Genomic DNA, 22,270 nt, shown 5'->3' with positions numbered 1-22,270 from the left:
GATATTTTTGCTGTTTTGAATTTGCGCCATGCTATTTTGTCAAACGATCCCATTAACGGGATCCTGTCTCGAAGGGGTCACTAAGAGGTTAACAGTCTGATGGCCTTGAGATAGAAGCTGTTTTTCCATCTCTTGGTTCCAGCTTAGATGCACCTGTACCGACTTTGCCTTCTGGATGATAGCGGGGTGAACAGGCAGTGGCTCGGGTGGTTGTTGTCCTTAATGATCTTTTTGGCCTTCCTGTGACATCGGGTGGTGTAGGTGTCCTGGAGGGCAGGTAGTTTGCCCCGGGTGATGTGTTGTGCAGACCTCACTACCCTCTGGAGAGCCTTACGGTTATGGGCGGAGCAGTTGCCGTACCAGGTGGTGATACAGCCCGACAGGATGCTCTCGATTGTGCATCTGTAAAAGTTTGTGAGTGTTTTTGGTGACAAGCCGAATTTCTTCAGCCTCCTGAGGTTGAAGAGGCGCTGCTGCGCCTTCTTCACCACGCTCTCTGTGTGGGTGGACCATTTCAGTTTGTCTGTGATGTGTACGCCGAGGAACTTATAACTTTCCACCCTCTCCACTACTGTCCCGTCAATGTGGATAGGGGCTGCTCCCTCTGCTGTTTCCTGAAGTCCACGATCATCTCCTTTGTTTTGTTGACATTGAGTGTGAGGTTATTTTCCTGACACCACACTCTGAGGGCCCTCACCTCCTCCCTGTAGGCCGTCTCGTCATTGTTGGTAATCAAGCCTGATAGAGGCAACACATGGAGTTGGGTTGGATATAGTCAAGGTAGGATACATGATAGTGGAAACACATGGATTTGGGTTGGATATAGTCATGGTAGGATACATGATAGTGGAAACACATGGAGTAGGGTTTGATATAATCATGATAGGATACATGATAGTGGAAACACATGGAGTTGGGTTGGATATAGTCATGGTAGGATACATGATAGTGGAAACACATGGAGTAGGGTTTGATATAATCATGATAGGATACATGATAGTGGAAACACATGGAGTTGGGTTGGATATAGTCATTGTAAGTTATAGTATTCCATTTTAACTACAATTGTGTTACTAAGTGCAGCATTTATTCCAGTTCAAATAGTTTATCAAAATACAAATTAATTACTTAAAAATCATACAATGTGATTTTCTGGATTTTCTTTTAGATTCCGTCTCTCACAGTTGAAGTGTACCTATGATAAAAATTACAGACCTCTACATGCTTTGTAAGTAGGAAAACCTGCAAAATCGGCAGTGTATCAAATACTTGTTCTCCGCACTATATATAGAATGTAATCAGAGAGGTGATGGAGTCCAGGTGAGTCTGATGATGAGCAGGTGTGCGTAACGATGGTGACAGGTGTGCGCCATAATGAGCAGCCAGACGACCAAGAGGCCGGAGAGAGAGCACACGTGACAACACGTTTTCTGTTTATTTAGGAATAAATGATTGACAGGATGTGGACCACAAAACAAAAAAAAGGTCATTTTACCCCATTAATAACCTTTTACTGCAGGGGGCTAAATCAGGGGCACACCGAGTGTTTTCTTGGTAGTCTTAAACAAATCTACTGTGAAACAAAAGTATCCACATCACACACATGGTTATGGGCTTAAAAAAAGAAGACAGCAGTACTGGGTCAGATATAGTTTTCATGTATTTATATTTGAGTTTGCATCTCAATATGACACTTTAAATAAACTCAGCAAAAAAAAGAAACGTCCCTTTTTCAGGACCCTGTCTTTCAAAGATAATTCGTGAAAATCCAAATAACTTCATTTTGACAAAACAATATTGTTCATGTATATAATAGTTGTTTAATAGACATTCTAACATATAACACAATGCCTAGGTACTAAAGATTTTATATGCAACATTTGAACAACAATTTTGACCACCCTTGGGTTATGATGTATATGACATGACAAGATACATTGGCTACTTTAGTAATCTTTTTTTATTGACATGTTTATAATCCAAAAGTATGTTTTTAGAGGGGAGGGAAATACTGTTTATGTTAAACTGTAGAGAACAAGAACCTCTGGTGAATCAAGGAGTCCCTGATATTTTATATAGTACACATGTCCAGAAGGCTGGTTATGACAAACACATTTCAAAGTTTAAAACAAGGTTGTCAAGATTTTACATTTCTTTGAGTCGTCAACTAAAGTGAATTCAACACAAAATGTCACCTGTCATTGGATTTAGGTTGCAAGTTGGGTGAAAAATATTTTTAAAAATACCTGATGTTGATGGCTTTATACAAGTCCAATTAGTTTTCTACATTGATCTAACATCATCACATGGATTTGTTTAGTGAAATGATGTGGAAACAACATTTATTCAACCAGTGGGAGGCTTGCACATTCCCCCAGGAAAGTGGAACAAGGAACTCTTCATTGAGACAATGATAAACAGCAATCCGTGGGCGAGTTGTGGTGGATATTATAAAATAAGGATCTGCTGGAGTCCAAGTCAAACCAAGATTCTTGATTTCTGAGCTCAGAGAGAATAACAGAGTTACACAGCACAGTGTACAGTCTGAATTCCGAAGCATTGGGTGATGGGCACATATCTTCATAGTTTCCTGTTCCTGGGAGGGACCTCCTCTATACAAGGACGCAGGTGCAGCTGGTTTGCAACACAGGACGAGACTCCCAAGAACAGGATATTATAATGACAGTTTCACAAGGTTAGTCACATACTCAGTTATGTGGAGACATACAATTAACATTTTCCATTACAGAGTCAGTGATAACTTTCATTTCATTAAATCTTCAGTGAGCCACCAATACAAATGTCAACAATGGAGCAAATGCATCACATCCAAATATCACTTGATTATCTGTAGTGCTGGAGGAATGACACACCCAGATAAACACACAGTCAGAGTTTAAAAATGGACCATTTAAACACATGGAATCTGATCTACTCTTTATTCAAACTGACATACTCCATATTCAATTCATGTTGTTTTCTCCCCTGTGTGGATTCTCACATGTCTTTTAAGTGATTGTGATGAGTAATATGTCTTCCCACAGTCTGAGCATTTGTAAGGCTTCTCCCCTGTGTGTATTCGCTCATGAGCTATCAGGCTTCCTAACTCGCTAAATCTCTTTCCACACTGGGAGCAGTGGTAAGGCTTCTCCCCTGTGTGTATTCTCTCATGTTTTTTCTGGTTACTTAAGTGGGTAAAACTCTTTCCACACTTGGAGCAGTGGTACGGCTTTTCTCCTGTATGCATTCTCTCGTGTATTTTCAGGCTCCATAATGTTGTAAAACTCTTTCCACACTGGGAGCAGTGGTATGGCTTTTCTCCTGTATGTATTCTCTCATGTATTTTCAGTGTCCCTATCGTCGTAAAACTCTTTCCACACTGGGAGCAGTGGTAAGGCTTCTCACCTTTGTGTATTCTCTCATGTCTTTTCAGGTCCCTTAGCTGATTACAACCTGTTCCAAACTGGGAGCAGTGGTAAGGCTTCTCCCATGTGTGTATTCTCCCATGTTGCTTCAGGTGTCCTTTCTGGTTAAACCGCTTTCCACACTGAGAGCAGTGGTAAGGCTTCTCCCCTGTATGTATTCTCTCATGTGTTTTCAGGTTACATAACAGGGTAAAACTCTTTCCACACTGAGAGCAGAGGTAAGGCTTCTCCCCTGTGTGTATTCTCTCATGTTGTTTCAGGTCCCTTAACCCGTTACAACCCGTTCCACACTGGGAGCAGTGGTAAGGCTTCTCCCCTGTGTGTATTTTCTCATGTTGGTTCAGGTGTCCTTTCTGGTTAAAACTCTTTCCACACTGGGAGCACTGGTGTCGTCTTGCTGGTTTGGAAGTCCCTGGCTCTGGTTCCTCCGAGTCTGGTCTTTCTCCTACCAAAGACAGATTGTTTATTTAAATAGAGACCTGAATGAAACCTCCTCATGATAAAACAGCCTTGCAACGAGGATAAATCCTAATCAGATCCCTCAATCTATGGCCAGTTTTAACAATCTTGGTGTAATTTTAAAACATATTATGTTGTGGAGCTTCCTGGTAATTACAAACAATGTTTACATTACTTATTTTATACATTCTGTTTTACAAGTCAGGACACAAAAAACTAAACAGTTCTAGGACAATCAAGACACAGACATCGCTGGATTCCTATCAAGCAGGTGGTTGTAAATATATAACCTTCATAGCTGTATGATACAGAATGATATAGCCATATTATAAAGTCTGAAAAGGCTTGGTCATTCACATGTCATGAATTCGCTCTACTGAACAAAAATATAAACGCAATATGTAAAGTAGAGGTCGACCGATTATGATTTTTCAATGCCGATACCGATTATTGGAGGACCAAAAAAAAAGCCTATACCGATTAATTGGCCGATTTTTATATATTTGTAATAATGACAATTACAACAATACTGAATGAGCACTTTTATTTAACTTAATATAATACATCAATTAAATCAATTTAGTCTCAAATAAATAATGAAACAAGTTAAATTTGGTTTAAATAATGCAAAAACACAGTGTTGGAGAAGAAAGTAAAAGTGCAATATGTGCCATGTAAAAAAGCTAACGTTTAAGTTCCTTGCACAGAACATGAGAACATATGAAAGCTGGTGGTTCCTTTTAACATGAGTCTTCAATATTCCCAGGTAAGAAGTTTTAGGTTGTAGTTATTATAAGAATTATAGGACTATTTCTCTCTATACGATTTGTATTTCATATACCTTTGACTATTGGATGTTCTTATAGGCACTTTAGTATTGCCAGCCTAATCTCGGGAGTTGATAGGCTTGAGGTCATAAACAGCGCTGTGCTTCAAGCATTGCGAAGAGCTGCTGGCAAACGCAGAAAAGTGCTGTTTGAATGAATGCTAACAAGCCTGCTGCTGCCTACCACCCCTCAATCAGACTGCTCTATCAAATCATAGACTTAACTATAATATAATAAACACACAGAAATACAAGCCTTAGGTCATTAATATGGTCAAATCCGGAAACTATCATTTCGAAAACAAAACGTTTATTCTTTCAGTGAAATACGGAACCGTTCCGTATTTTATCAAACGGGTGGCAACCCTAAGTCTAAATATTGCTGTTACATTGCACAACCTTCAATGTTATTTTATAATTATGTAACATTTTGGCAAATTAATTACGGTCTTTGTTAGGAAGAAATGGTCTTCACACAGTTCGCAACGAGCCAGGCGGCCCAAACTTCTGCATATACCCTGACGCGAATGCGCTTTTGTTAAATCATCACCCGTTTGGCGAAGTAGGCTGTGATTCGATGATAAATTAACAGGCACCGCATTGATTATATGCAACGCAGGACAACTATGTGTAGTTAACTAGTGATTGTTAATATTTATATTCTGGGTTTTGGGTAAACTTCTCCTTTAAAGCATCATTGAGAAATAATGAATTGAAGTTGGAACATCTGTAACATTTGTAGACTAGCGGTTAAGAACGTTGGGCCAGTAACTGAAATGTCTCCGATTCGAATCCCCACGACGGCAAGTAGGAAAAATCCTCATTTAAGACTCTATAATGTTTCACCATTAGATGCTACAGGCCTCCTATAAGACTCTATAATATTTGAAGAATCTAGGTATAGTGTAGTGTAGCTATTATTATATATAGATAGAAATGCTTTTCATTTAATCATATTTCATGGCTTTTAGAAAAGGCTTACAGAGCTTGTTTTAAATATATATATTTGCAATTTTTAACAAGTTCTGTAGAGCAGATGTTAATTTTTATTTTATTTTTTTATTTCACCTTTATTTAACCAGGTAGGCTAGTTGAGAACAAGTTCTCATTTACAACTGCGACCTGGCCAAGAAAGCAAAGCAGTTCGACACATACAACAACACAGAGTTACACATGGAGTAAACAAACATACAGTCAATAATACAGTAGAAAAACAAGTCTATATACAATGTGTGCAAATGAGGTGAGATCAGGGAGGTAAGGCAATAAATAGGCCATGGTGGCGAAGTAAATGCAATATAGCAATTCAACACTGGAATGGTAGATGTGCAGTAGATGAATGTGCAAAGTAGAAATACTGGGGTGCAAATACAGTAGGGAATGAGGTAGTTGTTTGGGCTATATACAGACGGGCTATGTACAGGTGCAGTGATCTGTGAGCTGCTCTGACAGCTGGTGCTTAAAGCTAGTGAGGGAGATATAAGTCTCCAACTTCAGTGATTTTTATAATTCGTTCCAGTCATTGGCAGCAGAGAACTGGAAGGAGAGGCGGCCAAAGGAGGAATTGGCTTTCGGTGAGATATACCTGCTGGAGCGCGTGCTACGTGTGGGTGCTGCTATGGTGACCAGCGAGCTGAGATAAGGCAGGGCTTTACCTAGCAGGGTCTTGTAGATGACCTGTAGCCAGTGGGTTTGGCGACGAGTATGAAGCGAGGGCCAGCCAACGAGAGCATACAGGTCGCAGAGGTCGGTAGTATATGGGGCTATGGTGGCAAAACGGATGGCACTGTGATAGACTGCATCCAATTTGTTGAGTAGAGTGTTGGAGGCTATTTTGTAAATGACATTGCCGAAGTCGAGGATCGGTAGGATGGTCAGTTTTACGAGGGTATGTTTGGCAGCACGAGTGAAGGAGGCTTTGTTGCGAAATAGGAAGCCAATTCTAGTTTTAATTTTGGATTGGAGATGTTTGATGTGAGTCTGGACGGAGAGTTTACAGTCTAACCAGACACCTAGGTATTTGTAGTTGTCCACATATTCTAAGTCAGAACCGTCCAGAGCAGTGATGCTGGACGGGCGGGCAGGTGCGGGCAGCGATCGGTTGAAGAGCATGCATTTAGTTTTACTTGTATTTAAGAGCAGTCGGAGGCCACAGAAGGATAGTTGTATGGCATTGAAGCTCGTCTGGAGAGTTGTTAACACAGTGTCCAAAAAAGGGCCAGAAGTATACAGAATGGTGTCATCTGCGTAGAGGTGGATCAGAGAATCACCAGAAGCAAGAATGCAGACCACATTGAAGTGTCTGCAGTTTTGTTTGCCTATTCTAGAGTCTTGTAAAGATAGGGGGGGTTGACTGGGACAGGCAATGTAACATCCATAATGTTTTCAGGAAAATGTTTTTGTAAAACATGCACCTTACATCAGATCATCTTGAAACTTTCTCTCTAAAGCTAACTTTCAACAAGGTTTTATATGGTCTATTGGTTTCTCTCTTTTCATTGGCAGAACCCTTTTTCAGTGTTATGATATTCATAACATCCATATCCACCAGTCTATCTTCATGTCAACTAACAGAACTCTGCTGGTTGTCCTGGTAACAGATACCAGTGGGCAGATCTATTTTATTTGTTCAAACTAAACTACAGCACTTACTTTGATGAGTCAAATCTGATCCTTTCTTCTCTTCTCCTCCTCTCACAGTTCCACTCAGCCCCGTTGTTTTCCTGCAGTCCACCAGCAGCACAGACAACCTCTTCATACCCAGCAGTAAGGTGGAAGGGGGCAGGCTAACATTCTCCTGGTAACCATAAAGAGGGGACACAGACACATATCATTATGGATGCTGATGTCACTGTTGTCATGAAGTGCTTTACAGAAACCCAGCCCAGACCCTGATAGAGCAAGCTGTATGCTAGACCAGACCAAGCTGTACCATCTGGTGTTCTGATCTGGAAAGACTCTTCTCTGCCTCGTCAGCATCAGGATGTTGTTGAGGCTCCCCAGAGGATCCACAATAGTCATGTTTCTCTCCTGTGTTAACGAGAACATCAAACAAATGGTAAACTTATGATCTCCTATTGCAATCACATAGTCTTATAAGAGGCATGAATATGTCTAAAAAGGGCCTAAAATGGCCACTTTTATCATGATTTTATCAAATACTGTGTGATGCAATTGTAAATGGGTGCCGTTTGTGTCGCTTTGATATTTTAAGTAGAAATTACACACCAGTATTACATTTTATATTAGATGAAGTGCACTTTAACAAATCTAATTCAATAAATCTAATTTAAATCTCCCAAAAATATATGTACCAATGGCAGATTGAACTAACAATTTATACAGTACTGAACAACATATTCAAGTGTAGAACCTTTAAAACCACACATAAGTTCAACAACGACATAGTTTGTGCCCCTGTTTAAGACAGTACTCACTGGTGGTAATCTGATATTCTGTCTCCTCCTCTTTCACTCCCAAAACGTCTTCCTCCTTCACCTCTACTGAGATAGCATCCTCTTCCTCTCGAAAAGGTTCTTTCTCTTCTTTCACTATAACAGCCTCCTCTTCCTCCTTTATCATTCTGAAAGCTTCTTCGCCTCCTTTTACTGTAATATCCTCCTCTTCTTTTATCATTCTGAAAGCTTCTTCCTCTCTTTTCACTGTAACACCCTCCTTTTCAACTTCCACGACAATGTTCAGCCCCAGAGCTTCTTTCTCCGTCCAGCAGACACCCTCTTCCTTAACAGGGGAGGAGTAGTTTAGTGCGCTCATGGTCAGGAACGCTAGCTAGTTAGTTAGCTGGTAAGCTAGCTGGTTAGCTAACTGGTTAGCATTAGCCTAGTGCTAGGCTCAGTATCAGTCTTTAACACGTTTGCAAATTAAGTTAACCAGTTGATACGTCAACAGAAATGTGTTTAAAACACAGATTAGCTAATGTACACAAACATGGTCTAAAGCGTCAATCTTTCGGTTGTATGTCGGCTAGCAAGCTACCGAGGTGGTTGAAAGACTAGGCGCCTTGTTGTTCCTGAAGAAACATCACGTCCAGTCCATTATACGTCACGCAAGAAGCAACACATGAAAGACGCACATCGCCATCTGCTGGCTGGAGTGAGTACCGCAGTTTGGAAACAATAGTTAAAACACTTTTTGTATTGGAAAGAACGTCATAATAATTTAACAATAAGCTGATATATTTTCACTTACATCTTACAACTAATACGATTTGATTTAAGAATGTCCTGTACACAGACGTAGATCTTAATATGAATATGTAGATGATGAATAAATTCGTCTATGAATAGGTAGTGTTAATACACATTTGCTCTGTTCATTTTTCACATTCGTTTTTATCTAGATACTAGTGACAATATTATTCCCTTAAAGCCACGCTCTATAAGATACAAATCATCCTGTAAACAATAGAGCAAATGCATCACATGCAAATAGCACTTGATTATCTGTAGTGCTATACACTGGGTAGACAAAACATTAAGAACACCTGCTCCTTCCATGACATAGACTCACTAGATGAATTCAGGCTAAAGCTATGGGCCCTTATTGATGTCACTAGTTAAATCCAATTCAATCAGTGTAGATGAATGGGGGAGACGGGTTAAATAAGGATTTTTAAGCCTTGAGACAAATGAGACATGGATTGTGTATGTGTGCCATTCAGAGGGTGAGTTGGGAAGACAAAATATTTAAGTTACTTTGAACGGGGTATGGCAGTAGGTGCCAGGCGCACCGGTTTGTGTCAAGAACTGCAACACTGCTGGGTTTTTCAGCTCAACAGTTTCCCATGTGTACAAAGAATGGTCCACCACCCAAACTGTGGCGGTCAGTGCCGTTTAAGATGAGGGAGGACCATTTTGTTTTTCATGAGCATGGCCATATTTCTACTACAGCATGTTGGATGACTGTCATTCAACTGTCATTCATATTCCATTCACCCTGTTCAATGTAACAGCGATAGGTTTAGACTACTACATGATTCTCAAATGTTCCCTTTACCAATCATGAGGTTGCTACAACCTAGCCTATGAATGAGGTTTACAACCTAGGAGCACACAGGTCAGTGACAGTGACACATTCAATACCACCTTGCATACTCTTGCCTGCATCTAGCTGATGTTGCAAACAAGAGTTTCTATTGGACAAATTCAGGTATGTTTATCCCCGTTTTGTTCTGTTTCAGAAAGGTTTTTCAACAACAATCGGCAACATGAATACACCCTTGATCACGTGTAAATAAAGTTCACTTTCGTAACAGCCACGTTGGTTTCCTTCTCACATCTATGCACTCTCCTCCTCTCACCTTTTCCCTTCGTTTGTGGACGTCAATGCACAACCCGTTAGCTGTATGTGACCAGGCGAAATAAACTTTCCAAGCGAAACCATATCTTAGCCTGTTAGGGCTAGGGGGCAGTATTTACACGGCCGGATAAAAAACGTACCCGATTTAATCTGGTTATTACTACTGCCCAGAAACTAGAATATGCATATAATTACTGGCTTTGGATAGAAAACACCCTAAAGTTTCTAAAACTGTTTGAATGGTGTCTGTGAGTATAACAGAACTCATATGGCAGGCAAAAACCTGAGAAGATTCCTTACAGGAAGTGGCCTGTCTGACAAGTTCTTGTTCTTCTTGACTCTCTTTATTGAAAACTGAGGATCTTTGCTGTAACGCGACACTTCCTACGGCTCCCATAGGCTCTCAGAACCCGGGAAAAAGCTGAATGATGTAATTCCAGCCCCTGGCTGAAAAACATTAGCGCCTTTGGTAAGTGGTCTATCAGAGGACAATGAGACTGAGGCGTGTGCACGAGGCGACTCCATGTTTTTATTTTCTCTCTCTTTGTACTAAAACACAGATTCCCGGTCGGAATATTATCGCTTTTTTACGAGAAAAATGGCATAAAAATTGATTTTAAACAGCGGTTGACATGCTTCGAAGTACGGTAATGGAATATTTAGAATTTTTTTGTCACGAAACACGTCGGGCGCATCACCCTTCTTTACCATTTCGGATAGTGTCTTGAACGCACGAACAAAACGCCGCTATTTGGATATAACTATGGATTATTTTGAACTAAACCAACATTTGTTATTGAAGTAGAAGTCCTGGGAGGGCATTCTGACGAAGAACATCAAAGGTAATAACATTTTTCTTATAGTAAATCTGACTTTGGTGAGGGCTAAACTTGGTGGGTGTCTAAATAGCTAGCCCTGTGATGCCGGGCTATCTACTTAGAATATTGCAAAATGTGCTTTCACCGAAAAGCTATTTTAAAATCGGACATAGCGAGTGCATAGAGGAGTTCTGTATCTATAATTCTTAAAATAATTGTTATGTTTTTTGTGAACGTTTAGCGTGAGTAATTTAGTAAATTCACCGGAAGTTTGCGGGGATATGCTAGTTCTGAACGTCACATGCTAATGTAAAAAGCTGGTTTTTGATATAAATATGAACTTGATTGAACAAAACATGCATGTATTGTATAACATAATGTCCTAAGATTGTCATCTGATGAAGATCATCAAAGGTTAGTGCTGCATTTAGATGTGGTTTGGGTTTATGTGACATTATATGCTAGCTTGAAAAATGGGTGTCTGATTATTTCTGTCTGGGTACTCTGCTGACATAATCTAATGTTTTGCTTTCGTTGTAAAGCCTTTTTGAAATCGGACAGTGTGGTTAGATTAACGAGAGTCTTGTCTTTAAAATGGTGTAAAATAGTCATATGTTTGAGAAATTGAAGTAATAGCATTTCTAAGGTATTTGAATAACGCGCCACGGGATTCCACTGGCTGTTACGTAGGTGGGACGAAATCGTCCCACTGGCCCTAGAGAAGTTAACTGCTACACACAGCTTACATCGTTGTCACCATATTAGCTAAAGTAACGTCATAGTCAACACAGCTAATAGAACTAATGCATTAGTAAACCTGCTACAATCATGCAGTAAGGTTACAGTGTACAGTCAAAGCTCGGACCGAGAGACTGAAAAACAGCTTCTATCTCGAGGCCATCAGACTGTTAAATAGCCATCACTAGCACATTAGAGGCTGCTGCCCTATACACATAGACTATTAATATCTGGCCACATTAATAAATGGAACTCTAGTCACTTTAATAATGTTTACATATCCTGCATTACTCATCTCATATGCAGTGTACAGTAAGCAGTTTTAGCAATTACACCGAAGGGCCCCGGTGGCAATTAATTTGTCAAACCAAAAGCTTACCTTGACTTGGAAGAGTTAGAGTGTTGTGTTGGATAGTCATAGCCAGCTAGCTAACATAGCATCCCTCTGTTTGAGCAGGGTGTTTGAGTAGGCTAAACTAGCTAGCTGCATTTGCTAACTAATTAAGAGAAACTGAATGTGGAAAAAAATGACAAAATCAGTGAGAGACAGAATAACAACAAAAAAATCCAGAAAAACGCATGTCAAAAATGTTATAAAACGATTTGCATTTTAATGAGGGAAATAAGTATTTGACCCCTCTGCAAAACATGACTTAGTACTTGGTGGCAAAACCCTTGTTGGCAATCAGAGGTCAGACGTTTCTTTTAGTTGGCCACCAGGTTTGCACACATCTCAGGAGGGATTTTGTCACACTCCTCTTTGCAGATCTTCTCCAAGTCATTAAGATTTCGAGGCTGACGTTTGACAACTTGAACCTTCAGCTCCCTCCACAGATTTTCTATGGGATTAAGTTCTGGAGACTGGCTAGGCCACTCCAGGACCTTAATGTGCTTCTTCTTGAGCCACTCCTTTGTTGCCTTGGCCGTGTGTTTTGGGTCATTGTCATGCTGGAATACCCATCCACAAACCATTTTCAATGCCCTGGCTGAGGGAAGGAGGTTCTCACCCAAGATTTGACAGTACATGGTCCCGTCAAATGATGCGGTGAAGTTGTCCTGTCCCCTTAGCAGAAAAACACCCCCAAAGCATAATGTTTCCACCTCCATGTTTGACGGTGGAGATGGTGTTCTTGGGGTCATAGGCAGCATTCCTCCTCCTCCAAACACGGCGAGTTGAGTTGATGCCAAAGAGCTCCATTTTGGTCTCATCTGACCACAACACTTTCACCAGTTGTCCTCTGAATCATTCAGATGTTCATTGGCAAACTTCAGACGGGCATGTATATGTATTCTTGAGCAGGGGGACCTTGCGTGCGCTGCAGGATTTCAGTCCTTCACGGCATAGTGTGTTACCAATTGTTTTCTTGGTGACTATGGTCCCAGCTGCCTTGAGATCATTGACAAGATCCTCCCGTGTAGTTCTGGGCTGATTCCTCACCGTTATCATTATCATTGCAACCCCACAAGGTGAGATCTTGCATGGAGCCCCAGGCCGAGGGATATTGACAGTTCTTTTGTGTTTCTTCCACTTGCGAATAATCGCACCAACTGTTGTCACCTTCTCACCAAGCTGCTTGGCGGTGGTCTTGTAGCCCATTCCAGCCTTGTGTAGGTCTGCAATCTTGTCCCTGACATCATTGGAGAGCTCTTTGGTCTTGGCCATGGTGGAGAGTTTGGAATCAGATTGTTTGATTGCTTCTGTGGACAGGTGTCTTGTATACAGGTAACAAACTGAGATTAGGAGCACTCCCTTTAAGAGTGTGCTCCTAATCTCAGCTCGTTACCTGTATAAAAGACACCTGGGAGCCAGAAATCTTTCTGATTGAGAGGGGGTCAGATACTTATTTCCCTCATTAAAATGCAAATCATTTTATAACATTTTTGACATGCATTTTTCTGGATTTTGTTGTTGTTATTCTGTCTCTCACTGTTCAAATAAACCTACCATTAAAATTATAGACTGATCCTTTCTCTATCAGTGGGCAAACGTACAAAATCAGCAGGGGATAAAATACTTTTTTCCCCCACTGTATATTTCTTTGAGTCGTCAACTAAAGTGAATTCAACATGAAATCAACACAAAATGTCACCTGTCATTGGATTTAGATTGCAAGTTGGGTGAAAAATAAATAAAAATACCTGATGTTGATGGCTTTTTACAAATCCAATCCATTTTTTCACATTGATCTAACATCACATGGATTTGTTTTGTTGAAATGATGTGGAAACAACGTTTATTCAACCAGTGGGAGGCTTGCACATTCCCCCAGGAAAGTGGAACAAGGAACTCTTCATTGAGACAATGATAAACAGCAATCCGTGGGCGAGTTGTGGTGGATATTATAAAATAAGGATCTGCTGGAGTCCAAGTCAAACCAAGAGTCTTTATTTCTGAGCTCAGAGAGAATAACAGAGTTGCACAGCACAGTGTACAGTCTGAATTCCTGAAGCATTGGGTGATGAGCACATAACTTTATAGTTTCCTTTTCCTGGGAGGGACTTCATTCATACAAGGACACAGGTGCAAACTGGTTTGCAACACAGGATGATACTGCCAAGAAAAGGAGATTATAATATGACAGTTTCACAAGGTTAGTCACATACTCAGTTATGTGGACACATACAATTAACATTTTCCATTACAGAGTCTGAACATTTTCATTTCATTAAATCATCAGTGGGCCAACAACGCAAATGTAAACAATGGAGAAAATGTATCACATCCAAATATCACTGTATTATCTGTAGTGCTGGAGGAAAGACACCCAGATAAACACACACACAGTCAGAGTAAAAAAAAAAAGACAATTTAAACATGTGAAATCTGACCTAATCTATATTAAAACGGAAATACTCCATATTCAATTCAAGTTTTCTAATAAAAACATACAAATATATGTTTGAGTATACTTAGCACAATTCAATATGGTATAAACAAGTAAACACATTCTCAGGAACAACATAAGACAACGATGCATTTTAAGTCAATGTGATGTGAAATACAAGGTTACACACTAGGAGAAGTAATGAAGTCAATGTGATGTGAAATATCAATTTACACACTAGAAGAAGTAATGAAGTCAATGTGATGTGAAATATCAATTTACACACTAGGAGAAGTAATTCTTCTCTCCTGTGTGGATTCTCACATGACGTTTAAGTGACGATGATGAGTAATATGTCTTCCCACAGTCTGGGCATTTGTAAGGCTTCTCCCCTGTGTGCAGTCTCATGTGTTCTTTCAGCTTTCCTAACAGGTTAAAACTCTTTCCACACTGGGAGCAATTGTAAGGCTTCGCCCGTGTGTATTCGCTCATGAGCTTTCAGGTGTCCTAACTGGTTAAAACTCTTTCCACACTGGGAGCAATGGTGTGGCTTCGCTCCTGTGTGTATTTTCTCATGTTTTTTCATGTTAGCTAACTGGTTAAAACTCTTTCCACAGTGGGCACAATGATATGGCATCTCCCCTGTGTGTATTTGCTCATGAGATTTCAGGTGTCCTAAGCGGCTACAACTCTTTCCACACTGGCCGCAATGGTGTGGCTTCGCTCCTGTGTGTGTCAACTCATGTCTTTTCAGGGTTCCTAATGTGGCAAAAAATTTTCCACACTGGGAGCAGAGGTGTCATCTTGCTGGTTTGGATGTCTCTGGTTCTTCCGTATTTCCTCCTGCCAAAGACAGTGTTTATTTAAAGAGAGACCTGAATGAAACCTCTACATCAGGTATTCCCAAACTGGGGCAATGCCATCGGGGTACGCCAAATACAAATGTGATTGACATTTCAAAAAATTATTTTTTTATAAATAATAAATCATTTCACCATCTAGTGTTCGCTAAATTACAACACAATGTCAAATACAGGTAGCCTAGTCAAATAATTATGTAGCCAAACGTAGCTGCTGCTCATTCCGTTTGCTCTAAAATGGAAATATGGTTAAAAAAAGTAAGGCCCGCGTCCATAGACACACATACCAGCTCTACTGGCAGTACTGCTACTACCAGCAGTACAACACTTGCAACTGTTGACGACACAAGTTGTTCTGCTTCCATGAACACATCCAATGCTAGCATCAGTAATTCTACATTTGTTGTTAGCCCAGCTAGCATGGACACTGACAGTTGTAACTGACAATTATCCTGTAAGTCTATGTCGTTGTTTTTTGTTTGATTTGTTTACGTGTTCGCTATGCGGGGGGAATGATAAGACAAGCGGAACTACGTGGCTAATAACTGTTGTAACGGGACTCATTATCGTAGCAAGACACCTTTGGAGTGAAGGCAATCCCGCGCTGTGTTAGCTAAATTTTCATGTCATCGGGTGTAGTTCGTAAAGGTTGAAGTGTGTATGTTAGGATGGTAACGTGATAATAACTAAGGATGAAGCGTGAATTCATGGCAGGAATAATAATTTCCTCCCTTCTGTAATAAGCAGCCAATGAGGTATTTTTCCTTCATTCATGTGTTTAATCTGATACTGTTATAGCTCCGGCTAAACTGTTTATGTATGTAAGCACTTCAGAGTTATACCAAGTGTCACGTTGCGTCAATTCGAATCTGGTATTAGGATATAAACAACCCATGCAACTTAGTTTTGCAATGATTATTTAATTCATAAATAGAATGATAGTACAAATGGAAAATGTGATGTTCGTATACGGTCTCGCTGTGACACCACGCAGGGCAGACAGAGAAGAGCGCGTCACATTCTATTGTTCTCTCTTTTTATACTCTGACGGTGATAGTTCCCGCCCAATGCTGGCCTGTCAGAGGGAGGAGGAGCGTGGTTTAAACTTGCTCCTCCTGTCGTCGGCGTGCAGGCTGATCCCAGCGTCGTGACGCACTTCCTGTTGCCGGTTGTAGTTCTTCTTGTCTTCAACAGTTAATTTACCCGTAGTTTATATACTTAATATTGTAGCATAGCTTCCCCGGTATATTATTTAAGTTATGCATACAAATAGCCAGTTCAACCCTAACACAAGCTAATAAGTCACTCATAAGACAAGAAGGTTGTAAGAGTGTGCTGTATTTTCATTTACTTTATAGTGATAGGTGATAATTCTGACTAAAGCTACAGAATAAAGCCGCAGGTTAAAATCAAGGAACGGTTGTGCTCGTGGTTACTGGAGGGAGCTACAACAGTTGTGAATCTGATGCAGCCGAAGAGCTACTGCCCCTTTACCCGGGAAAGCACCGAACAACAGACATGAACGTTAGACCATCGAAGAGGCGCAAATATGATGAGAACTACATTGATTTTGGGTTCACTTATATTGGGAGTAGTGCCTTTCCTCAGTCACAGTGTTATGTGCAAAAGTACCATCTCACAACTCGATCACACCTTCTCTCTTGCGCAGACATTTAGAAACAAAACAACAACAACAACAAAACAGCAATTGGCATGCTGACTGCAGGAATATCCACCGGACCTGTTGCCAGAGAACTGAATATTAATTTATCTACCATAAGTCGCCTCCAACGTTGTGTTAGAGAATTTGGCAGTACATCCAACCGCAGACCACTTATAACAATGTCAGCCCAGGAGGTCCACATCGTCTGAGACCAGCCACCTGGACAGCTGATGAAACTGAGGAGTATTTCTCTCTATAATAAAGCCATTTTGTGGGGAAAAATGAATTATGATTGGCTGGGCTGGGTAATGCCCTCCCAGGACCACCAATGGCTGCCCCCCTGTCAAGTCAAGTGAAGTCCATAGATTAGGGCCTAATGAATTTATTTACATTGACTTATTTTCTTATTTGAACTGTAAATCGTAGAAATTGTTGCATGTTGCGTTTATATTTGTGTTCAATATATATACAGTGCCTTCGGAAAGTATTCAGACTCTTTGACTTTGTCCAAATTTTGTTAGGTTACAGCCTTATTCTAAAATTGATTAAATCATTTTTTCCCCCTCATCAGTCTACACACAGGACCCCATAATGACAAAGCAAAAACATAAGACATTTTTGCTAATTTACTAAAAATAACAAACTGAAATATCACATTTACATAAGTATTCAGACCCTTTACTCAGTACTTTGCTGAATCACCTTTAGCAGCGATTACAGCCTAGTCGTCTTGGGTATTTGCGGAGTTTCTCCCATTCTTCTCTGCAGATCCCCTCAAGCTGTCAGGTTGGATGGGGAGCGTCGCTACACAGGATAATCAATGGAAGCATGATGAACAGGTTGGATGGGGAGCGTCGCTACACAGGATAAGCAATGGAAGCATGATGAACAGGTTGGATGGGGAGCGTCGCCACACAGGATAATCAATGGAAGCATGATGAACAGGTTGGATGGGGAGCATCGCTACACAGGATAATCAATGGAAGCATGATGAACAGGTTGGATGGGGAGCATCGCTACACAGGATAATCAATGGAAGCATGATGAACAGGTTGGATGGGGAGCATCGCTACACAGGATAATCAATGGAAGCATGATGAACAGCTCAGTTTCGAGTCTCATAGCAAAGGATCTGAATACTTTCTATTTTTTAATACATTTGCAAATGTAACCGATGTGAAATGGCTAGTTAGTTAGCGGTGGTGCGTGCTAATAGCGTTTCAATCAGTGACGTCACTCGCTCTGAGACTTGAAGTGGTTGTTCCCCTTGCGTTGTAAGGGCCGCGGCTTTTGTGGCGCGATGGGTAACGTTGCTTCGTGGGTGTCAGTTGTTGATGTGTGCAAGGGTCCCTGGTTCGAGCCCGGGTTGGGACGAAGAGAGGGACGGAACCTACACTGTTACACAAACATTTCTAAAATCCTGTTTGCTTTATCATTAAGGAATATTGTGTGTAGATTGATGAGCAATATTATTTTTTTTAATCCATTTTAGAATCAGGCTGTAACTTAACATAATACGGAAAAAGTCAAGGGTTCTGAATACTTTCCGAAGGCGCCATATATAGTGTATATAATAATGTATATAGTGTATATAATAATGTGTATAGTGTATATAATAATGTATATAGTGCATATAATGTGTATAGTGTATATAATAATGTATATAGTGTATATAATAATGTGTATATAAGTGTATATAATAATGTATATAGTGTATGTAATAATGTGTAATAATGTATATAGTGTATATAATAATGTATATAGTGTATGTAATAATGTGTATAGTGTATATAATAATGTATATAGTGTATATAATAATGTATATAGTGTATATAATAATGTATATAGTGTATATAATAATGTGTATAGTGTATATAATAATGTATATAGTGTATATAATAATGTGTATAGTGTATATAATAATGTGTATAGTGTATATAATAATGTATATAATGTATATAATAATGTATATAGTGTATATAATAATGTGTATAGTGTATATAATAATGTATATAGTGTATATAATAATGTGTATAGTGTATATAATAATGTGTATATAATAATGTGTATAGTGTATATAATAATGTATATAGTGTATATAATCATGTATATAGCCATGTTATAAAGTATGAAAAGGCTTGTGGAAGACACGTTTAGGATGAATGGGTTCGGTTGTGACTGACTAGATATTCCATAATGTTTCATCATTAGATGCTACAGTCCTCCTTTAAGACTCCATCATGTTTCATCATTAGATGCTACATATCCTTTAAGACTCCATCATGTTTCATCATTAGATGCTACAGTCCTCTTTTAAGACTCCATAATGTTTCATCATTAGATGCTACAGTCCTCCTTTAAGACTCCATCATGTTTCATCATTAGATGCTACAGTCCTCTTTTAAGACTCCATAATGTTTCATCATTAGATGCTACAGTCCTCCTTTAAGACTCCATAATGTTTCATCATTAGATGCTACAGTCCTCCTTTAAGACTCCATAATGTTTCATCATTAGATGCTACAGTCCTCCAACAATGGGTGTCATATGAATCTTTACCACTTGCTCTGTAATAGGAGTAGCATTTTTCCTTGACTACCCTGTGCCCCCACACATTGACTCTGTACCGGTACCTCCTGTATACAGCTTCGATACTGTTATTTTACTGCTGCTCTTTAAATATTTGTTATTTTTCTTTTTTTTTACTTATCTGTTTTTTACTTAACACTTATTTTTCTTAAAACTGCATTGTTGGTTAAGGGCTTGTAAGTAAGCATTTCAATGTAAGGTCTACAGCTGTTGTATTTATCGCATGTGACAAATCAAATTTTATTTGTATTTTGATTTCATTCAAACCAGTGGGCAGATCTATTTTATTTCTTCAAACTAAACTACAGCACTTACTTTGATGAGTTAAATCTGATCCTTTCTTCTCTTCTCCTCCTCTCACAGTTCCACTCAGCCCCGTTGTTTTCCTGCAGTCCACCAGCAGCACAGACAACCTCTTCATACCCAGCATTAAGGTGCTACCGCGAGAGGCACGACACGAGGACTCTGGGAGGGCAGAAGGGCTAGCGTTGTCCTGGTAACGATAAAGAGGGGACAAAGACACAAATCATTATGGATGCAGATGTCACAGTTGACATAAAGTGCTTTACAGAAACGCAGCCCAGCCCCCGATAGAGCAAGCTGTATGCTAGACCGGACCAAGCTGTACAATCTGGTGTTCTGATCTGGAGAGACACTTCTCTGTCTAGTCAGCATCAGGATGTTGTTGATGCTCCCCAGAAGATCCACAATAGTCATGTCTCTCTCCTGTGTGAATGAGAACATCATAGATAGTAAACTTATGATCTTTTATTGCAATCACAGGGTCTTACAGAAGGTATTAATATGTCTAAAAAGGACATAAATTGACCACTTTAATTAAGCTTTTTTTTACATTGTTTGTGATTGATTCAATGTAAAAGGGTCGTTCCACTAAATGGGTTTCTTCTACGTCCCTTTGATATTTTAAGTAGAAATGATGCACCAATATTGAATTTTAAAAGCCTGTTATACTAGATCAAGTGCACTTTAATATAGATCACGTGGGGAATTCAATAAAAAATAATTTAAAAGTCCTAAAAATATGTACCAATGGCAGATTGGCCCTTAAACAATTCCGACAGTGTAGAACTGAGGTAGAATGCCCCTTTAAAACAACACATTATTTCAAGAACTGCATAGTGCCCCTGTTATTAAGACAGTACTCACTGGTGGTAATCCGATCTTCAGCCTCCTCCTCCTTTTTCACTTCCAAAACGTCTTCCTCCTCTTTTATTGAGATAACCTCCTCTTCCTCTTTTACTCCAAAAGGTTCTTCCTCTTCTTTCAATGTTACCGCATCTTCCTCCTTTTTGATTCTGAAAGCTTCTACCTCCTCCTTTTCCACTCTGACAACCTCTTTCCCATCTTTCTCTTTCACTGTAATATCATCCTCTTCTTCTTTTAATGTGATAGCCTCCTCTTCCTCCTTTTTCATTCTGAAAGCTTCTTCCTCTCCTTTCACCAGAGTTTATTTCTCCGTCGAGTTTAGTGAGCTCATGTTCCAGGCGATTGGCCTAGTGCAGTATCAATGTAACACATATGCTAATTTAACAAACAAATTACGTTTAAATTAACTAGATGATAGGTAAACAAAATTATGTTCAAAACACAAAGAGTAATATACACAAGGCTGGTCTTAAACGCTTCAATGTTTCGGTTTTATTTTCGATTGCAAGCTACCGCGTAGTTGAATCTGTTGTCGTTGTTGAAGAAACCTCCCGTCCATTAGATTACACGTCACGCAAGAAGCATCACCTGAAGTACTCACATCACCATCTCAGGGGAGCCAAGATGGGGTCGCTGTGAGAGGGAGTGTTTTCTCGCTCGTCTAAGCAACATTGAGGGTTAGGTGGTTAACAGTCTAATATTGGCTATCAATTTTGAAATAAACTAACCATAACTTGTTTTAGCAACATAGGATAAGTTTAGAGTTCGTTTTTGTAAAGTTGAATGGGAAGAACACGACAGAAAGACAATAGTAGACGGAATATCCAAGTCTCACAGAAGACGGCAGACATGCTAGCTAGCCACAACGAGAACCAGATCAGCATGGATACTCAATAAGCCTCGACCTCAAGCAAGAGAAAGAACAAAACTGACCAGGATGAAATCCTTGCAACCTCTTTACCCCAGACCCCAATTAAAAATCCACCGGTGAAAAAAGTAAGAGGCCATTTCCATGTCTGAACTTTTCTCTGCAATCCAGTCCCTGTCTACTAAAATAGACGCCACGCTCTCCAAAGTGTCCACCATAGAGCGGGCTACCGAAGAAACTTCAAATCTGATCGATAATTTGGAAAAGATAACGTTCCTAGAGAATGAGTTGAAGAAACTGCAATCCCAAAATAATGAGCTGTGTGAGAATGTAGCTGAACGTCAAAGGTACTGTCGCAGGTGGAATCTGAAAATCCAAGGTGTAAAAGAGGTAGAGGGAGAGGATATTAGGGAAGCGGTCATTCATATCCTGGGAAAGGTGGCTTCGTGCATCAAATACAGGCTAAGAGATGTGATTGTGGTACATCGACTTGGGAAACGAAGATCTGATGGACCCCCTCGCAATATCATATTGCGCTTAACTCTGCGCCATTACAGGGACATCATCTGGAGAATGGCCAAAGGGAACACGTTTCTGGACGAGAAGTAGCTCCGCATCAAAGCAGCTCTGATACCGCAGGATCAGACTGCCAGGGAGAAACTGTGGCCTCTTATACAGAAGGCACGACAAGAGGGAAAGAAGGCTGGGTACAA

At 40.0% G+C, this 22,270-nt stretch overlaps 1 protein-coding gene across 2 annotated transcripts; it reads right to left on the bottom strand.

Annotated features, from left to right (window-relative positions):
• Positions 1 to 1,649: 1,649 nt before the first annotated feature.
• On the bottom strand, positions 1,650 to 21,460 carry LOC106564044 (zinc finger protein 239). 2 transcript variants are annotated; one of them, XM_014130021.2, is made up of 4 exons: positions 20,690 to 21,460; positions 20,141 to 20,248; positions 19,838 to 20,015; positions 1,650 to 3,870 (listed from the first exon to the last, which is right to left on the bottom strand). In XM_014130021.2, exons 2-4 carry the CDS (start codon positions 20,237 to 20,239, stop codon positions 2,969 to 2,971), a joined length of 1,179 nt encoding a protein of 392 aa, XP_013985496.1. In that variant the 5' UTR covers positions 20,240 to 20,248; positions 20,690 to 21,460; the 3' UTR covers positions 1,650 to 2,968. The 2 variants fall into 2 exon arrangements, with proteins under 2 accessions (XP_013985496.1, XP_045569092.1); XM_045713136.1 differs by lacking the exons at positions 19,838 to 20,015; positions 20,141 to 20,248; positions 20,690 to 21,460 and adding exons at positions 7,363 to 7,507; positions 7,643 to 7,740; positions 8,148 to 8,758.
• Positions 21,461 to 22,270: the final 810 nt, after the last annotated feature.

Source organism: Salmo salar, chromosome ssa02, assembly GCF_905237065.1.
Source record: "Salmo salar chromosome ssa02, Ssal_v3.1, whole genome shotgun sequence".
NCBI classification, from domain to species: domain Eukaryota; kingdom Metazoa; phylum Chordata; class Actinopteri; order Salmoniformes; family Salmonidae; genus Salmo; species Salmo salar.
Note: the sequence above shows the minus strand (reverse complement) of the source record. Positions and strands in the feature narration are given on the sequence as shown.

Bases quoted from the DNA above. Each gene is read 5' to 3' on its own strand.
- LOC106564044 (XM_045713136.1), bottom strand. From the start codon at position 8,484: ATGAGCGCACTAAACTACTCCTCCCCTGTTAAGGAAGAGGGTGTCTGC. The intron at 7,741-8,147 runs GTGAGTACTGTC...TCGTTAACACAG, and splicing joins AGAATATCAGATTACCACCA to GAGAGAAACATGACTATTGT. The intron at 7,508-7,642 runs GTACAGCTTGGT...TATGGTTACCAG, and splicing joins CCAGATCAGAACACCAGATG to GAGAATGTTAGCCTGCCCCC.